This window comes from Anopheles bellator, chromosome 1 (assembly GCF_943735745.2).
Source record: "Anopheles bellator chromosome 1, idAnoBellAS_SP24_06.2, whole genome shotgun sequence".
NCBI lineage: Eukaryota > Metazoa > Arthropoda > Insecta > Diptera > Culicidae > Anopheles > Anopheles bellator.
The window spans coordinates 36980605-37001102 of record NC_071285.1 but is presented as its reverse complement, the minus strand read 5'-3'; the positions used below and the strand labels follow the sequence as shown (position 1 = coordinate 37001102).

Below are 20498 nucleotides of genomic sequence, written 5' to 3'. Positions count from 1 at the left end.
TTCGCCGACATACTGCCCATAAAACATCTCATTAGAGGCAAAGTGAAAAGATAGATATCAATTGGCGGCATCCAGCATTCCGGCTACGGTCATAAATTTATGCCTATCCTCCGGCCCGGAGCAGCAGCCGTCCGTGACCATGGCTCCGGCAAATCAAATCACTATAAATCGCAGCCGCAGTGTCTCGAGAACGCATACGATCACACCTCCAGCAGCACATCGGGCGATGCGGCCACCCATCCCAGGCCTCCTCCGGCCAAACATAGAGTTTATAGCGTCTTCATTGAATTACTTGCTGCAACTCGGCCTTCGCTGTCTGCATTCGCCTGCAGAGCCGTCCATTTGTTCACTTACTGCCGGCGGGCCCGGGAGAGAAGCTCGACATCCGTTCCAGAGACGAATGCGCCAAACCGAACCGGCTTCGAAAAGAAACCTTTAAGGGCCATAATCGTCTCCGACTTGCAACGGACGATATCGTTTGGGGCACCGGACGGAAGGAAGGAAGTCAGGACCAGGGCTGCTGGAAGACGACGCACAGACGACGGGTCTGTATTGTCCGGGTCTCTCAATGCCGAGCACTCCATCTGTGCCTTCCTTCACCAAAACCCGGAAGTCGTCACCGCAGACACACACCGATGCAATGTGGTCTGTAATTTTATAACCCCTCTCGCCCGGTTACTGGATTATCGATGGAATTTATGTCTAAAACGAGCATTGAACTATTATCGGCTTCGGTTCGACTCTTCGGAAGCGGCCCCATAACGTGGCGTGTTTGAAGAGACGGGTTGGTTCGATGGCCGGACAATACTTGAGTCACGTTCTCAGGGTGGAAGATTGCAGATTGCATGCCGACTACCGGAGGGCGATCAAAGGCTATCGGCTTGGGGCGGTCCAACAGGAATCACTTCCTCACCCGGAGCGTCAGAGGAGTCGAGGAAAATTAAATCGGATCGCTACCGTTTAAGTTGTCGGCACCGAAGACGTGCACGCATAACTTTAAAGACCCCGTTTCCAAGGGGTTTTCCTTGGGTCATTTCCGTTAGCTGGCGTGCCCCTTCGAATGGCAAGTTACGGGTGAATGTGCGTGGCAAAAATTAATAACTGTTCCGGAGGCCGCTTTCGGCAATGTCAGCCAGTTTCGTTCATCTTGACCTTCGGTAGTTGAAATGTATTAGGTTTTTTTACCTTTCACCACTACCGGGAGACTTTACCGAAAGCCATTAGCACCACCTGTTTGTATAAATATCAATAAATGGCGGTCCGTTGCCGATTGCTCGTTGACCGGTGGTTTGTTTGCCGTTCCGCTTTCGAACCCGGTACGCAAACGCGAAGGTCACGCCAAGGGTGACATTAGCAAGGATTAGAACTCCTCAAAAGCCAAACCGACAGTCGATTGAGTCGAGGATTTTCGCACCGCAATCGATTTCTCCCGAGCCGACGATGCGTACGAAATTGGAACAGTGTAGAGAACATCCCGTCGAATGTCAACGGCTTACGGCAGCCCACTAAGCGGTTGGCGGCCCATTGTCCTGAGCACCACCCGCCTGGAATGTGGTTTCGTACCGGTTTCCTTGAGCAGGGCAATATAAATCACTACCCACAATGGTGCGGCCGCGAACCGCCATAATCGAGGCATCAATATTAGTTTCCGCGATCCACTCGGCAACTGCGTTCAGATCTTGGCCCGCGTCCGTTGGAAATGGGCGAAATCAAAGGAAAATATTTCGTAACCAGCCGGGGCTTTTCTTCTTTCTTTGGCCACACCGAACTGGCCAGCGAATTCGCCGCGTTGACCCTGGTTCGGGGTTTTTCTGCACCTCCAGCAGAAAACAACTGCCGTACCGTTGGCCACCGTAACGCCATTTAGGAGGTTGCTTTCCGTACGCCCATTCTTTCGGGGCCGTTTGCTTGCGCAACACTTTATGGCCACCACCGGTGTTGGGCCGGTTTAGGCAGGGGGTTCGACTGGCGCGTAAAGGCCCCTATCACATTTCATGCGATTTTATTTGCGCTTCGTCCTTCGGAGATAAAACTACACCGTGGGCCGGCAAGGCCTCGGTGTATCGAAGACGGTTCGAATTTTGGTAATTTTATGACCCGATCCGTGGTCGTAAAATTGTCAAATTTGTATCGACGAACCCGTTCGCGACGGCAAAAACGCAGAGCTACCCCACGGTGGGGCCGCTCTTTTTATTTACCCATCGATGGACCCATAAAGGGGTCACATTAGTATCGGGGGGGGGAAAAAAGAAACAAACGGACAAACAACAAGGACGACGACGGCGCTATGGTAATGTGACAGATTTTATGCCGTCGTATGATCGATAGTGTAGTGCAGTCAGCCTTTTATCAGCTGGCCCGTCCCGATCGGCAACTCCTCACCCGAACGGCATTTATATAAAATAATTAATTTCTTTTGTTCCGCTGAATTTAATATCATTTTGCAGCGATCCACTCGCAACAAAAGCGGGTTCCGCTTTTGCGGAATAAATTAATCCGAAAGCCGAACATCAAGCCCGATCCTGAACGAACGGTTCGCCCGGCACAGCACCCGGTTGGCTATATTACACTGATTTATGATTATGTTTTCCATCATTTAGAGCTTAGCGGCAGCATACGCACGGGGTGTATGGGTCCTTGAAGAGCCACCGGCACCGATGGGGATTCAGTGAGCTACCCAGGACCGCAGACAAAAACCCGGTCGAACCCCGTCCCAGCATGGCCTCGGGACGGGGAACCGAGATTTTGATGTCAGCTTCGTGTCAGGCCATGTTTGAAGTTAAATGAAATGCAAATGATACATCACTCGAAATCAAAGCGCGTTCCGGATTTAGATGCGGTGCTGGCCGGTGGCGGTGCTTTGCGTGGTTTGCCCTCCTTTCCGACTGCCCGTCCAGTATCCGGTGCCCGGGTGGCCCCGCCAACTGGCAATAAAAGGACATTAATTTGACTCAACGTTGTCGAATTCCAATAACCAGCGCTCGGGCGCACTAGTTAATAATTCGCCCACCGTTTAGCCGCAAAACCGAAACACCACCGAACGCCGGTCCTTGTAATGGGACCTCCCTTAAATTCGAGACGATAATATTTTCGGTCGTTTATATGATTAAAATGCGCCGGCACCGGAAACGCGGTCCATCCACGCACCAACCATAAATTAGCTGAAGCGTTTCGTGCGTGCGACTCTTCGACGGGACCCTGGGGCCCATTCGGTACGCCGTTTTGTTGTGAGCAAAGGACATTCCTTCAAATTTAGTTCATCACACTGTGACCAACACCGGACACTGGACACGCCAACCGCATTCGGACGCTATCGGATCGGCTACGCCCGGTGCCAATTACCAATTTTCACTGCACCGACTTCGCAAGCCCACCAGTTAATCAGCTTAAATCCGCACGTCTCAACTTGTGTAATTAATTTTTGCTCCCAACCCACGTTGCTTGAACCGTCAACTTGGTGAGCGTTCCTTTTTGCATTCTGCCCCTTCCGGTTGGAAGGAAGGATAATGGAGAAAGCCACGCCCCGGGGGCCACTAACGTGGCCACTATTTACCCCGAGGATAGCTCGAGCCCGCGGAGCGTACACGACGAATCCTCCGCAATCTAATTAAGTAATTACACACATTAAATTTTATATACCCAGAACTTTTTATCCTCAGCCACTCGCGCCGGGAGAGACGGTCTTACGCTCGAGAAGGGCTTTTGTAGCCAGTGTAGGCGACTTAAAACGCGAAGTAGCACTCGCTACCTTCTTTTTTGCCTCGCCCTAACCTAGTCAAAGCTTGAGTCGCTTGGCTGCGACAAGACGTTCCGTTTCTCGTGGTGCTCTTGCAGCGACCATTAAGGCGGAAGCGGTTTCCGTCGGCTGAGAAGGTCCGGTCACTCCGGTGCCTTTCATTGTACTGCTTTCTTACCGACGGAGAGCGTTTTCAACGCACTGGACGGATGCAATCTTTTTTGCACTCCATTCCGGTGTCGAGCTTCGGCGGAAGACGGGGCTTACACCGAGCACCGCTGGCCTAAATGAAGACCCCGGTATTAGTGAGCAGCTCGCTGCATGGCGGGTTAAGCGAGACTAAGAAAAATGTAAATCTATCGTCGCTGCTTACGCGATTAATGCACCTATTTAGAGACCCCATTCTAGTGGCACCTACAAGCCAACAATGTTTCATTCAATGTTGAACGCCATTCTGTAGAACAGTGTCCCGTCGGATGGGAATGCCGTGCCTTCGCGAAACGAAGGAAAAAAATAAACATAAGCTAAGTTCGCCAGGGATTTGATTTTTTCCATCACCAAGGGCAAACGTTTCACAATAAAACTAATGGCTTAGTTTACAGTATCGCATAGCAGTCCTATTTTAAAAATAAAATGCGATCACTTCTGATAGTTCTTCCCCATTCATCATAATCGACGACAACTGACAATTTTTAACTATGTGATTGTTTCTGGATTTTCCATTATTTTTTGACTGAAATAGATTTTGTACTTATAAGCTATCTGGAGCTTCATTTATAAAAGGTTAGTACTAACAATGATATAATTGAGGAGATTCGCGCTACGGTGCTAGCAGCTAACATTCGGCAGGTCGTTCTACTTTTCACGGATTGTAATTCGCTCACATCGCGTGTTAAAGCTGGGATTATACAGTACTCACTTAAGCATCTGAGGCATAGACTCTGTCAAAAACTGATGAAACCCTCTTAGCCGAGTCCGGGAGAAGATGCTGTACAGTACGGAAAATGTTATGTTTCGTTTTTAATACACATTTTTAAAATCTCTTAATATGTGAACTTATTTGTAAATCTTTTTTTTTTTTAAGAAATATAAATTATTAAGGATTGTAAAGCAAGACTCAAATGAAAAAAAAAGCTTAAATAGTTTTGTGACAGAAACACTTCAAAACATATCCTTAAAGATTTTATGTTGGCCTATTTGGGACAAATCGGAATACGCACATACAATATTCATGTTGAACTTATCGATTTGACTTCTGCTAAAAACATTGAACGTTTCAGCGTTTAATGTAGAAATTCTTTTCGATTACGGTTCGGAGCCGTCAATGGCATGTTTCTATTTGCCCGCGCTTCAATTTGCATCCCTCCTTCTTCTCCCTGGTATCATGGCGATATCCGTTCCTTGCTCTGCCGGCTGCCCCGCGACAATCGCAACCGCGCATGGCACACGAATCATACGCAATCCAAATGCAAATGCGTACCGATAGAGCATTTAAATAAATCATGGAACACTCAGGCGAACATAATTGAATAAATATTTTTCGTTTTATAATGAGATTAATAATAAATTTAAATTTGAACGAATGTGAACGGCGAAAAATACTGTTTTAATGCACAAATTATTATTCACCCTCTCACCCAGGCCCCGGTACCGGCTCCCAAGTGGCTGGCGTCCGATTTCCACGCCGTGTCTTTTTTTTGTTTTGTCACAGGCCCACCCCGAAGGACACACGCCGTTCGAAGGTTAGCACGAAAAACAAAGTTTTGTGAAATATAAAAATCCATTTCCGTCAGTTCACCGTGCCGGGCAACACCAGCCCGTTGGGAATGGCTTTATTTCGAACAACTTTAACGGTCAGCCGCTGACGTAGCACTTGCACACCATGCCTTGGCCACAGTTCTAGCAACCATCTCACGAGCCGAGGGCGGGCAATTAACTCGGGGGCGCATTTGAATCGCATCCATATTTATAAATAATATGATACGAAAATGTCACCCGGTTGCACACGGCCGCGGAAAGTACCGACGAGTGTATTTCTGCATTTCCGAACGCATGCTGCGTACGCGACAACGGTCTCATTATTTGCAACATCAGCGAAGACCACCGCCGAAAGCTCAAAGCCAGCGCCGGGTTCGAGTGGCGCGAGAAGATGGGCGCAGCCGGCTCCGGCATTAACATCCGGCAATCGAAATAAATGAAATCGCCAACTCAATGCATGTGGGCCGTCGCTTATGTTGAGTGAAAAGTATACCGAGCTCAATTTATTAATCAATTAAAATCTCCATTAAGGGGCGAGCGCACGCCACACTTACAAGTGTACCCGACAAACCGACCGCGGCGCGTGGAACATGTTGCGACGCAGCACCGTTTTTCCATTTGCAACGTTTGCAGTCCTTTTCATTTTCGACTGTCAATTTGGTGCCATGTTTTTTTTTTCTCGTTTGCGTCCCGGGCAAATGCAAATGCCTGTCGGAATGGGCGGCGTCGACCGCGGCGGTCGAGAAGCGAATAATCAAAATGGAAATCTAAATCAAATAGCCACGCGTTCGTCAATCGTAAACGCGTTGACCGTTTGTTTCTTGTTTTTTCGCCACAATGGCTAAGTGCTAAAATTCATTTGTCGAATTTTCCGAATTGAATCTCCGTCGCCGGTGCGCTGCAAACATTAAATTGCAGCTGACAATCAATCGCTTTGATCCCGCCAATCGTTCCACGGCGACGGATACGGATTTTACAGCGCCCAATTGTTGTCCGAATCGAAATGGAATGACATCTGCGTCCGCATCGGCAACGCATCGATTTGCTGTTTGTTTTCTTGTTGTTTTCCGGGGTGAATTCTCTGGTTTTTTTGAGCCCGCCTTTTATTTTCCCTCGAATGATGGGGAAACAACGGTTTCGCTGTACAGTTTACGGACCCTGCGTGGCTCGGGGTTGAAGCTTACCACACCATCGATCAAATGTAATCAGACAATCGATGGAGCCACCGCAAATCGAACAGCTTCTAGTGCTCAGCGACTTTCCACGGAGCTTATAGGCCAAGAAAGTTTAGAGCGTTGAACAAAAAAGGTATTAAAGGTGTATTTCAGGACTATTCACCACCATCAAGCTGGGGAATCGTATTCCACCAGGTTAAGCCTTGTAGGTTATGTTCCCAGCATCCCACCAGAAGCATGCATTTCATTATTAGTTCCAACATAGTGAAGTAGTACCAACATAAGTGTTTAGCGTTTATTATCTCTTGGTGATTGCTTCTATTACCCGGCGTCCACACTATGAGAAACTTGGCAAAAATGTATGGTAAGCCTAGAAACTTTTCATTTTTTGCGGGAGTGCCGTGAGTTGCTTTGAGTTGCTTTGAGTTGCTTTTGAGTTCCTTATGTCTATCGGTTATTTTCCCGATGCGGAATTTTTTTTTTTAATTTCACAGATTACGCGAAATTTCGGCAAGTTTTTTTGCTATCCAAAAATATGGCCGGTTTTTCGACAGGGGATCAGATTTTGACAAAGATGCCAATAGAAGGAGAAAGAATAAGCTAACAAATAAGCTAACAAGAGGTGTATTTCAGTACTATTCACCACCATCAAATCGAAGTGTTGCTGTCCCCCGGAAATGTTGATGGTCGCACTGTCCGATTACTTTTAACCGCTCCTGTTGGCTACAGAGTAAGCCCAGGATCTGTTCCGTGCGCTCCACAAACGCGGCACGGCGTTGGTTCGGGATTATTGCGATATTGCGACTTCATCGTCGTTCGTACTTTTCACGGCCCAACTGCCACAGCGTAGATGTCACACGAATTTCGCACAACACACTGCCATCGTTCACATTGAGGCCATTTTTTTTGTTGGTGCTACCCGTACCTGCCTACGTGCGTTTATCTTTCACCCTTCGAAAATGGTTTGTTTATCGTTCGCCTTACGTGAGGCGGCACCAGGAGGCTGGCCTCCTGGTTCTGGTTTCCTCACGCATGCACGCCCCGATAAGTCCACCACCGTAGTCGGCATTGTGTAAGTATGTAAAATCCCGGACGCATCCCGACGCTACTCTGGCGGACGTGCTATGCCTATTTTTCACCATTTTATTATGTAGCCCAGCACCGCATCCTGGACACTGGAGCGGGAAGTGAATTACGGTCAATTTATGGAGCCCATGATAATGATGATAGCGTTAATGATGATGATCGCCGCCCACCGAGCCGGGGCCAGAGTTGCTGTTGTGCCGCTCACGCTCAATGAAAACCCTGCACAGATATGGAGTTGAGTTGTTTACCTTGGGTTTTTTTCCTGCGATGCGACGGCATTGCGATGATCGCCCCAAGTCTGCTGTCTGTTGGCCTCATTTGTGGTGTCAGTTTCATCGTCCCTTTTCCTTTCGCCGGCCTGGCCATCGCACACGCCTTCGGTATTAATTCTCGAAACTGCGGTACAATTTCATTTGCAACCCGCCCGGAACGTCGCGCGAATGGTGGTCGGCCTTTATGGTGCCATACGTTTTGGGGAAATTGCGCCCGCGGCCTCGGCCTTCCTTGTCGGCCGGGCTGTAAGAGCGTCTTCAGCTGCATCAATTAGCATTCCCAGCCCGGGGGGACCATTTTCCGCAGTACGGACCGGTAACGGCTGGACCCGAAAGTGCCATCCGCTGCGCTGCATGTGCCATCTTTATGCATTTTCACCAAGCGCCGGCAGCATCCCTCTGCCGGAGGACACGGCTGCCGCTTTTTGGTGCATTATTTAAATTTCGTTAACGGCGCCGGGAATCTTTGCCGCCCGGTGGCCCGGCCAAAATAATGCTTCGCTGCGGTTCCCCCTTTCCCGCTCAGTAATCTTTGGCCCCTTCTGCGGGCCGAGCAGAAGTTGAACCGGATGTTGGGTCCGTGGAGGGTGCTGTAATTTGATTTTGCATGCCTTTTTCCCTCCCGAGTGGTCCCGAGGCGGGCAGGGCGGTGTACATGCAAATTGCGGCTGCGAAATGGGGCGGCCAATTTTCCCACCCCCAACCACGGAACGGAACGGATGGAAAGCAACGGGGACCGCCGGCGGTGGGGGGCGGGCGAGTCTCAAGCCAAGCCGACCCATTAATTAGTTTACCGTAATTAAATTAGTTTTCATGGCATTCAATCACGTTTCATCCGTTAAATTGCGACGAATTGAATTTCATCACCTTCTGGCTCCTGCCAGTCCGCTCGGGCTCAGGTCGCCGCGGAAGCGAGCCGAGGGGGAGTTACTGGCCAGAGGGCCGGTCTCGGTTCTGGTCTCGCACCCCTGAGCCCGGGAACGTGCGTGCCGAGAACGCGGCGGACGCGCGTTCTTGCGTTCAAAGCTTCGCGTTTCCGGCGAATTGCGGGGCGAGACTTTTAACAACCGCTGCGCGTCGGGTGTTAGCCCTAACCTTAAGGCTCAGGTTCCGTTTCACTGCGACGCAACTGGTGGTTGGTGCGAGGGTTTACTTTTTACCTTTTTTTCCGGTACCGTAGCCCGAGATCGTGAGGGAGCGCCAAGCGGAGCGGTGTGAAACCTGAAGCAGTCTGAGGCAGGTGAAATGGCATTACATTTAACCGCAAACGGAAGGGAAGTCAAGGAAGTCACGAAACACAGCTCAACGCGCTGGCCGCTAGACACGGCGTAGTACGAAATTTTCCGATTACTTACATGCAGTAAGCATGTTCGGAATCATCAAAGTGATGTGCCAGAGAAAAATGACTGTTCCGTGAGCATGAGCCTTAGATAGGCCGAAACGTTAACGCAAGACCAACATTGATCGCCTCAAACCGAAATTTCTTGGAATAGAATCAAGCGTGACACTGACTTGGCACAGGACCCAATGCCCAAGGATAAGTCAAAGCTTCGCTTGAAGACTTTTGACTTATGTGTTGAATTTTTCTTTCGATAGAATGCTGCACGACCGATAGGAATATAAATCAGGACATTTTTTTTAAAACCGTAAACTATTACTGATTGATTGACTATTGCTGCCTCTGTGATTATCTTCCATTTATGATATTTTACAAAGTAGAGTGGTAGAAAAATTGCTTAAAAAAGAGAATCCGAACAATCGGATGCTTTGGGCCATAAAATGAAGTAGCGCGAATATTAATTGGTTCAGATCATGCACTAGAGCTGACCGGATGGGTTAACCCGTGTGACAAAGACTCGTTACGTCAGTCAGACTCAGTGCATCATAACAGCTACCTGAAATCCGTGACTTATTAAGTGCAATTTGGATGCGACAGAAACTCAAATGAGATCATAAAATATCAGAGCAGATAGAAACACAATTCAACAATCTGATCCAACAAAGGATCTGAACGGCTCAGAAAATAATACCGAATGGAAATAAGACTATCGCAACCAAAAATACGCAGAACGCAGCGTGGCGTGGCTAGCGAAAAGAGGTATAGGGAAATCCGTGGAATTCATAATTAGAACATTGACAAATACTGGAATAGAAACCTTGGTTTGCGTGCGCCACAGGATTCGCATTTTTACCATAAATGCCAACGCTGACTGTGTGATCTTAAAACACAGCTAACGTCAAAACGGTAGGTTGGGCACCTTTCATTCAAGCACAAAGCTCCGCAGCCCCAGGCTTTCTACATACGCTTAGGGCTTGGCACAGTTTTGTTTTTTATTGTATTCATAAAGAAAAAACCCATTTCTTTTGTAGAAGACCCCAGACCCCATAGCCTAATTGATAGCATACAGGCTTAACATACTACTTATAACCTCATTTGCTTGTATCAGTAAGTGCGATGGCATGAAGATAAAAATATTTTGAGGCTGTCTGGGCGACAAATTGAAGCCAAGAAGTGACGAAAAATAGGTAAAAGTAATATGAAATAGCTAATAGCGGTGAGTAGCTATATTCGGTGAGAAACGACCACGCCGCAATTCTGAGTTCAAGCTCAAAAGTGTCCAGCGAGTAAATACGTGGAAGGAATGGTCCTAAATACGAACACGGCCTGAGTCACGGCCGTCTACGATGCCCAAGGGACCTTAGGCCGAGTAGCAGGGACGGGAATAGGAACATAACAGAATAAGCAATGCACAACTAAATTTGGAATGAGTTTCTGAGAACCTAAAAACCTACCTAATTTGGTCTTACACTGGGGTGTTCAATAAGTTCATAGCCTCAATAACTCGGAGCGCTGCTACGAGTCTAACTTTTTTGTTGTTATAATGGTACACTTTTAATATGAAAGTAAGAACGCCAAAAATGGTGCAATGCAATAAATTGAAAAAAATCATGAACTAAAGTTCGAATTGTTGGAGTATCCACCGTATTCACCAGATTTGCCTCGTAACGATTTCAATCTGATTTCAGATCCAAAAAATCATGAGTGGAATGCGTTTTTCATCAAATGATGACATCGTAACAGCTGGGGAAGCGTATTTCGAAGCTCATTCAATTTCTCACGTAAGGGATGGAATCCATAAATTGGAGTCTCGTTGAATCAAGGGTATTGATGTTCGGGGAGACTATACTGAATAATACAGTTAAACCGTAAAAAAGGATTTTTCTCATCGAGGCTACGAACTTATTGAAGAGCCTAGTATAAGCTTTGTAGGTTATGTTCCCAGCATCCCACCAGAGGCATGCTTTTTATTATTCCAATATGAGAAACTAGGCAAATATGTTTGGTAAGCCTAGAAACTTTTGATTTTTTGCAGAAGTGCCGTGAGTTACTTTGAGTTGCTTTTGAGTACCTTATGTTTATCGGTTATTTTCCCGATTTGGAATATTTTTTTCAATATGACAATTTACGCCAAATTTCGGCAAACTTTTTAGCTATCAAAAATAAGGCTAGTTTTTCAACAGAAGATCAGATTTTGGCAAAGAGCCAATAGAATGCGAAAGAAAAGAAACTGAAAAATCAAAGCAAAAACAAACGAATTGTCATTTCAGTTAAATTTCACTCACTGGAGCTCACGGATTTTTCGCGCAAAAGCTGCTAGTGTGGCCGCTAGCGTAGCAAAAAACCTGTAGACAAAACTCATAGTGTGGACGAGGCGTTATAAATAGGCTATCGTGAGGTTACTGCTACAGCGAAATATTTGTCAAATAAGCTAACAAGAGTCTACGTCGAAACAACACAAAATCGATTCTCAGAGCAACCGAAACACAGTTCCTCGTAAGAAATTGAGCACAAACCCCTTTAAAAGATCAACGCCACCGTCTGGAGTTAAAATGTGAACGTCCATAATTCGTTTAATCTTTCAATCTCGGCGATTAAACAATAACGCGCAAACGCGTGTACTACGGTGGACCTTTCCACCGGTAATCTCATTTGATTCGTTTTTGATTGCCCGTTTCCTGGTGCGGATTAGGCGGCCACGTCAAACGCACGTCGGAATGTCGGTACGCAGCAGACAGCGATTTAATTGGTAACCGTTACTAAATGTCCGTCGACTTTTCACACGCATCCGAAGAGAATGGCGGGAGAATCGACGATGGAGACGCCTGGTAGGTGGTGATTTTAATTTTACGTAAACCGCCCGATCGGAGACGGTGTCAGGAGGGTAGGGGCGGTCTCGGGTGGGTGGTACGTTTTATGGTTGACGCGAGTGATAAGGCGCTCATATTTGCCCGCCAGCGATCCGAGTGTTCCAGCTCCAGGTGATGGACGATGACGATGCCGTGATTTATGCTCGTGGGTCGGGACCCTCGAGCTACCAACCAGGACTTCCAGTCAGCGACAAATGTGTGTTTAAGTGTGTTCGTCTGTGTGTGTGTGCGTTGGTGGGCGTTAACCGCGTACCTGTTTGCTCTGCGATAGCCTATCGTGATTGCTTTAGGAGTAATAAATTTCTTCTGCACCATCGTCCCAGATTCATCTGGAAGTGCTTCCGAGCAACGCCAGACTTGAGCATTGACCCTGGGGCCGGGCACCAGGAGCAGGACGCCCTTTGGCCTTCGCATACTTCACCCTACCCCAACCCCGCAAGTACGTGATTTTCTTTCGCTCGTGGATCACCTCGGAACACCGCCGATCCACGAGGGCTGCAATGACGTATTGACGTAGGGCTCCAACGGACTTTCTCCGACGCCGCGCGCCAACCACTTACAGCTTCGCATAAATCAGCCCTCGACTGGCGGTCGGTCCGTGCGTTGAGGTGCATAATTCGGTCGGCCGACTGTCCGACTTTTGGATCGATGCTTTGCCGTCGCGGCCGGCCATCGAGTGCAGAAAGAATTTCCAGTAGCAATGCGACGACCGCAGGCACACCCCGGCTTCGTTTCGTGCCGGAATCGAAACATTCTCGAACTCGACCCCTCGAGTGCAGGGCATTCTTGCGCCATCGACCAACATGCAATTGCAGGCACACGTGCCCCCCTTTAGGAGCGTGAGGGCTTAGAAGGGGCCCACCTCGTTCGCCCCGGTTTGGTGCAGCCATCGATCGGTTACTGTTCAATAAAATAATAATAATATCGCATTCTCGGTGAAGGAGTCTCCTCAGGGCGCTCAGGAGCACATTCCGATTCCGCCGTCTGCCTGCAGTTCGATGCACTCTGTCCGTCCGTCTAACGTCCGTGTTAGGGCTGAATGTCACCCCGACCCTGCACACTGCTTCGAGAGCCCTCGACTAATGCCCTCGGCACAGTCTCAGCTTCGGTGCGGTTTCACCAAGAGGTTACACTCGAGCTCATTGGCGTGCGGTGTGGCCTCGGAAGCATTATTGGCCGCCCAACACATCTTCGTCGGGGCGGCCAGGCCCGGGCGCCATTTAAATAAATCTCGCCTGCCAGATGGGCCAGATGGGTTGCCTGAATTGCTGGCCGGGAGTCGGGCCGGGCTGGAGCCATTCCGGGGCCGAGTGCTCCGGTGTACATAATGCTGTGACATGCCGACACCGCTGCCTGGCGTATCTCATTCCGCACTACAAACGTAAAGTACGCCACTCGGGAAGCACGTAAACGGACTGCAATCCCCCGTGGGTCTGGAGTGCCTTCGGCTCCCCGGAGGCAGTCCGACCGAGGAGCGAGTGAGTGATTTTTCTGGTGGCAAGTGGCTCACGTGGTTTGGTGATTTAAATGATGCTGTTGGGGAATTTATGATGAAATGAAGATAATCCCCAGACCCACTACGAGTTGGGTGCCATTGCTTGGTCTTATTTCGGAGATCCTTTGCAACGCAGCGGCACACCCCTGATCCCCTGGAGTCTCAAAATCTTCAAACGCCTTCCAAAACTCGTGCCAGCTCGAGCCATCCGGTTCCCGTCAGCGTTCCGCACATGATAGGGTAATTGGCCCCCACCGGAGCCAATTCTCCCGGGCCGGGGCCCCCGAGGAGATAGAAACTAACTCTCGCGGGATGTTTGAACCGTAGGCGATTGTAGTGTTCATTATTTCCTCGTTACGCTCGCTGCATCCGCGTTCGGCACATAAAAATCATCCGCTTCGCCGCCCGGCCCGGCCCGAAATCCGGGCGAAATCAGACACCGGAACGAACGAATCGAACCGGGAATGGCCACCGGGGAGGGGGGGAGTGAAATTAAACCGTCAAACCGACGACCGGGGCCCCACGGTCGATCCATCCCATCCGGTGGCCCGATCTGTTCTGTCTGTTTGCCGGATCGCTCAATAATGAAACACATTTCGCTGCTTCATCAATATTTGAAAGAATGTCAAAATTAAATTGGATTTCCGCTTCCGACGGCCGACCTTCGGGGCGGGTGGTGGCGACGACGACGACGACGGCGGCGTCCTTTCTCGATTTCATTCGGGACACCCGGAATCAGGAAGTCGGCTGGCGCAGCGCGCCGGATCTGCTACCTGATTGAGCCACAGGAAGGATGTGCGCGAATTGGACTTCTGCCGTTACTCGAGCCGTTAGATCTGTCGCCGAAAAGGGAGCCGCCGGCAGTCCCGAGCGAGCCCTCCGGGGCCCGCTGGATCGTTTTCCACCGGGCGCCCTTTTTCCCCGAGACGGCGAAGACACGCAACGCCAACGGGGTGCCCGGGGCCGGAAATGCTGGGAAAACGTCTGCCCTTTCCGAGAGCCGGGAGGGAACAATAGGGGCAGCATTTTTGCCGAACCTCCCTCCGAAGCGAACGTGGTTCTCGGTTCTCGATGATATTTCGATTATCTTCACTGCGGTGCCAGAGAGCCACCAGCTGGGTGGGAACCACGGCCAGGAGCCAGATAACGACAAATTAATCCTTGTTCCGGCACCCGTACACTGAAGGCATGGCGTTTCGGTGGCGTTCGTCCAGTCGGGGGACTCGGAGGTCGTCGAGTGGCGAAAAGTTTGGCTGCGTAGCCATCAATAGAATCAATTTTCCGGCCCGAGTCGAGTGTCAGTAGTGGAGTGCGCAGTAAAAGATCATAAGGAGCGGCCAACGTGTCCCTTTTTCGGGCTACTTCCATGAGCCGCCCAAACATCAACAAGCTGCTGTTTAGGTGATGTTCTGAGTTGGGAATAATGCGGAGTTGCACCTCCAAAACCTCGCATATTCCCTGGGATCACCACCAGATTATCAACCTGTTTTAATTGTTTTAAGGTCAAATATTCTTAAATAATCTGCACGGATAATTTTCGGCAGTGAAAGTTATTGAGCTACAACAAGCTAACTGAAGTAACTTTATAGCATGCTTTTGGAATTATTTAGTACACTTGAACTTTTAAAAGACACAACTTATTAAAGCATTTTTGTGAGCATATGAACAAATAAATAAGAGTAATGTTTGCTGTATTGTACTTTTGATAAACGTTTCGAAGTTTTCCAGTCGATTCAGTCAGCACACTGTTGCCTATGAGTAACAGTCGCTAGAAATAATTGTTACTACAATGTCAGCTTATAGTTTCATAGGGTAAGCTGATAACTACGGGCTTAATAACTAAACTCGAATCGAGAACTCGAACGGTCATTTGAGTTCATTTTGCTATGGCGGCAGTCGATCGACTTTCCGTGCGGAAAGGATGAACTTTCCGTGGCGGGAGCTTTCAACTGGATGAACTATTTCTCGGTTGTTGAGTATTTTTGGCATCATGAAACTCGTATTCGTACTCAAATTTGACAAACGGATTTCCGTCAACTTTTTGATGCGGAAAGAGCAGCTCTGTTAGGATGTCTTTAATTTTATCAATTAGTTTGTATTGTTTATGCTCCGCAGGGATAGCTAGGTAGGCCGAAAGGATACTGGTGGGTTTTTTTTTCATTCATGTGGTAGTTAATTACCCCGTAAAGAAACTAATTAGTTCGGAAGAAAGAAGGGCAAGAGGAGGTAAGTGTTTTGTATTCCTCTGGTTACCGCAGTCTCGAATAGACCGGAAAGATACGGGTAATTTTTTTTTAATCATGTTGCTACAGCAGTTGCAAATAGGGCGAAGAGATTCGGGTAAGTTTGTTTCTATTTCGGAAAGTAACATTTCTCTTGAGATGCGAAAATTTTTCTTGAACCTGCAACAACATTTTTACATAAAAGAAAAATCGATTGATCATTTTCGATTTTGGCAACACTTACCCCGGTGATAAAAAATTCAGTGGGTCGGATTTACATCGCAATGAATCGATATATTTTCAGTTTCTTCGCTATCACTGTCGCTATCGAAAACGTAATACGCGGAAATCATCTTAAAATTTCAGAAATATAATAGCAAGAATCTTACGCCCATCTGAACTGCTATCTGTGTATGTGTATCTGTGTGTGCAATGTTTACAAAAATGCACCAGAATGGCAGTTCGTACTCGAAGAGCTTGACAAGCTTTCAAATTTAAGCTTTTTAGCACATTTTAGCACATTTAGCCCTCGGAGCTTCTCTAATTGAAAACCGTGATACCGACCATCGAGTTCGACAAACGAGAACGAGAAGTTCACTTGAATCCGCCGTACGAGTTCTGTAATAGGGGGGTAAGACTCTAGCTGTTACTGGTCAACGTTTATATAAGATCGGTGCCTGCCTCTTATTGGTATTTATGAAAGTGTTAATTGGCCATAAATCGATTTATGCACTAAAGTTTATTGTATCGGCAACGCGATTACTACACCTGGTTTATGATTGTACAGTAAGTTTAATTAGCTTCAGGCTTCTCGAACCGATGTTATTTCGCGCAGCTAACCCGTATCCACAATGTGACGTGGAACGGACACGAAACCTATATAAGTTCCACTACGACTGTAATGTATGGCTATTCTAATTCAGCCGCTTAGGAACGATGAAGTCGATCGTAGTGTTTGTTCTTGCAGTGACATGCGCCATTGTTGGGGAAGTGCACGCGCAGCAGCGCATGATCGGTGGTAAGGACACCAACATCAAGGATTATCCCTTCATGGCCCATTTCACTTACTTCGGTGATCCGGTGGGCAACGGGGCCGTCCTCAGCGATACGTGGGTCCTCAGCGCAGCCATCGTCGTGCTCGGGACGCCAACCTCCGCATACCTGGTGCTACTCGGTTCGAGCGACTACAGGAACGGTCCGCAGAAATTCCAAGTCGAAAGAAAGTTTCTGCATCCCGAGTACGTGGGTTACGACTACAACCTTGGGTTGGCAAAGCTCGCCCGGCGAATCAAATTCAGCAACGTGGTTCGGCCCATCCAGATCGCCACCGACAGTCCCGACTACATCCGGCTGACAATGCTGTCCTTCGGACAAAACGACCTCGGTACGTCGCACTTGCAGAAAGCCGAGTTCGATATGTCCGTCGATCCGAACTGCATCAGCAAACTGAAGGAGTATGAAGCGAAGCTAGTCGTCCAGGTGGGCCACGGCTACTGTGTGACGTCGCCAGGTGGTCGAGGGGGACACTACTTTACCGACATTGGTGCCCCGGTTGTTTCGAGCTCCAATAAGCTGTACGCGATGTTCTCGTTCTCCGAAGGGCCGGGTGGTGTCACCGTAGTGTCGGTGGCCACACGGCTCCTTCCGCACAAGGAGTGGATCGACAAGACTATGGCCAGGTTTCCCTAAGCCCGGCACGTGGCATTTGTTTCTCCAATCTTGACACGAATAAAGTACTTAAGTTCACTTCCGAATGGAACTTTTGTCGTTACAACATTTAAACGCTTGATTTCACTGTGCACGGTAACGCATAATTTTTACTGTAGCTGTTGATGGTTCTTGGATATGATCGTAGGAAATCCTCTACCATACTGTAGAATAAGTAGTGCATGATCATCTACGACAGTGTCCAGCGTACTTCGTTAGATTTCCCAGGAGTTGATCAGAGGTGATCAATGTTACGATAAATCTACGACCTATAAGACGATCCAGCGAATAATTTGGATTGGCTAGCATTGCCGGACCACAAAGCAAATCTTTGATATTGTTCTTTTTATGTGGAACTGGGGGGCTACATGAGGCGTAACGTAATGTTTTTGATATTACAGATTAATGCCAAACTGCTGCGCCTCTTTCAACATGTTTACGGGTCGACCGAGGCGTAAACCCGAGCGTAAATACTTTTTGCATACGCTTTGCTTACAAACAGAGGATTATTTAAGTTCTTATTTGCTGGTATAGCAACAAAATCGATAAAAACAGAAAAAATATTCTCGAATCAATTTATTTCTCTTCTTTTTCTATTTTCTCGGACCAAAAACACGAACGCGCCACACGAAGCGTAAACGATTTGACATTACAAATTAATTTTACGCTAGTTTTTACGCCTCATCTAGCCCCCAGGAAGAAACGGTGATTTTTTGTACGGAAGCAGTAGTTTTAAATATCAAAACGGTGATTTTTTTTATTGAAACGGTTTTTATATATGGAAATGGTAATTTTTTATATGGATGCGATTTTTTTTTATCGGAACAGTAATTTTTTCTATAGAAGCGGTAATTTTAAGAATGGGAACTAGTTGTTCGCGGCGCGCGTCGCCACGCCTTATTTCATCCCTATTTACATCCGGAATTCTCGATTATCGGACATTTCAGAGTCGTATTAAAGTAACCGATTGGTTTCTCTTCCCGCCTTTCGTTATTCCTGCGTTTCGGACGATCGGACTCCCCGGTGCCGTATTCGATCGGTTTCCCTTCCCGCTTCCCGTTAGATAAATGTCAAAACTCACACCAGCTGAATTTGTCTCAAATTGGATAAAAACTATTCGAGTTTAACTTATATTAACCTAGATTTTGTATGGCAGCCCCCCTTTTTTAAAGATGGGAAGGATTTCAAACATCAACCAAAACATATCCTCTTTCCAAAAACTCCCACCGGCTGAATTTAGTTCGATTTGCTTGAAAACAACCCGATTTACATTTTTGTATATAGATTCAACGCAACGCTACCTGCGAAGTGTAAGTAAATTGCAAAACATTGTTTGGTTTATTGTGACGCTTGTACCACATCAACCGAGTCAAATGTAAACAACGTGGAAGAAATCTCACTACGTATATAAATACAAGTTTCACGCCGTGCATTGGAGTCAAAGCGTCAGTTGAATAAGATGAAGTCTACTCTACTGTTAGTGGTTACAGTGGCCTACGCCTTTATTGGTATGGTTCAGGCGCAAGATCGCATGGTCGGTGCATCTGATACAACGGTTGAAGAATACCCGTTCATGGCGGCCATCACTTTCCACCGCGAGCTGGTGGGCAACGGAGCAATCATAAACATGAAGTGGATCCTCACCGCAGCCATCACAATCATCGGCACTCCGGTATCCGCGTTCGATGTACGAGTGGGTTCGAGCGACTACAAGAACAACCCGAAAGTGTACCAAGTGAAGCGAAACTACCCGCATCCCGAGTGGGTAGGATACGACTACAACATCGGCTTGGTACTGCTGGCCAAGGAATTGGACTGCAGCCCAACTGTGCAGCCCATCCGGCTTACCACCGAGGATCCCGAGTCGATCCAGCTGACGATGGTGTCCTACGGGCAGAACGAGGCAGGAACTTCACATTTGCAGAAAGCGAACTTTGACATGACCAGAAGTGCATCTTGCTACAACAAGCTTGAGGACTTCTTGTCGAAGGAGGTGGTCGAGACGGGAACGGGATACTGCATGTCTTCGCCAGACATAACCAAGAAAGGGCACTACTACACGGATCTCGGAGCTCCGGCCATCACCAAAAATAAGCTGTACGCTCTGTTTTCATTTTCGGAACACTCCGGAGGCATCACCGAAGTTGCCGTAGCTACTCGTGTCTTTCCCTACATCGACTTCATCTCCCAAACGACGAATCGATTCAGTTAATTTTACAACCAACCAGAGGGGTCAATGTAATAATCCTAAAAAGGGACAAAATAAATCGAATCCAGGATCTGCGTGAAGCTACGTTTGACTTCATATTCTATTTCTATTTCTTTACGTTAGAACCTGTTTCAATGTGTAAAACAGAGTACACGTATAGCGAAACTAATGCACTTGGAACTAATTCTAAGATAATTTATGTTCAGACTACATTTCAGGCCTTTGATTGACAGTACCTTTTCATGGTTGCCGCAGTCTTCAAAGAGAGAGTACTTATTCCCAATGAGGCCATCAATAACCGATCGATCATTGCTGGGACCTTAGCGTTATGCTGAATTCAGTTCATCCTTACAGAATGTTGGTAAGTATTTTAAGTAGGTACCAATAACAAGCGCGGTTCAGCAAGGGTGTCGACCTCGAGCAAAGGTACCTCAAAGGCTGATATGATACACTACAACGTCGGATTGATGATTCTCACAATACAACTAGCTTTCCATGTCGTGCTATCCAACCGATACGAATGTTTAGTTGTAGCCCAGAGAAGGACTAGCTGACCATACTTTATGACGCTGCTGGCACGTTGGTTGTGCAGACCGTAGATTTTCGACGCCCAGAGCATGATTGGAAAC

At 47.7% G+C, this 20498-nt stretch overlaps 2 protein-coding genes across 2 annotated transcripts; both read left to right on the top strand.

The window, feature by feature from the left end:
- The first annotated feature begins 16889 nt into the window (after positions 1–16889).
- LOC131215522 (trypsin-7-like) lies at positions 16890–17642 on the top strand. The gene has a single exon (XM_058209912.1). The coding sequence runs from the start codon at positions 16890–16892 to the stop codon at positions 17640–17642; it is 753 nt and encodes a 250-aa protein (XP_058065895.1).
- A 1528-nt stretch (positions 17643–19170) lies between these two features.
- Positions 19171–19872, top strand: LOC131215521 (trypsin-1-like). Its single transcript, XM_058209911.1, has one exon. It carries the CDS (start codon positions 19171–19173, stop codon positions 19870–19872), a length of 702 nt encoding a protein of 233 aa, XP_058065894.1.
- Positions 19873–20498: the final 626 nt, after the last annotated feature.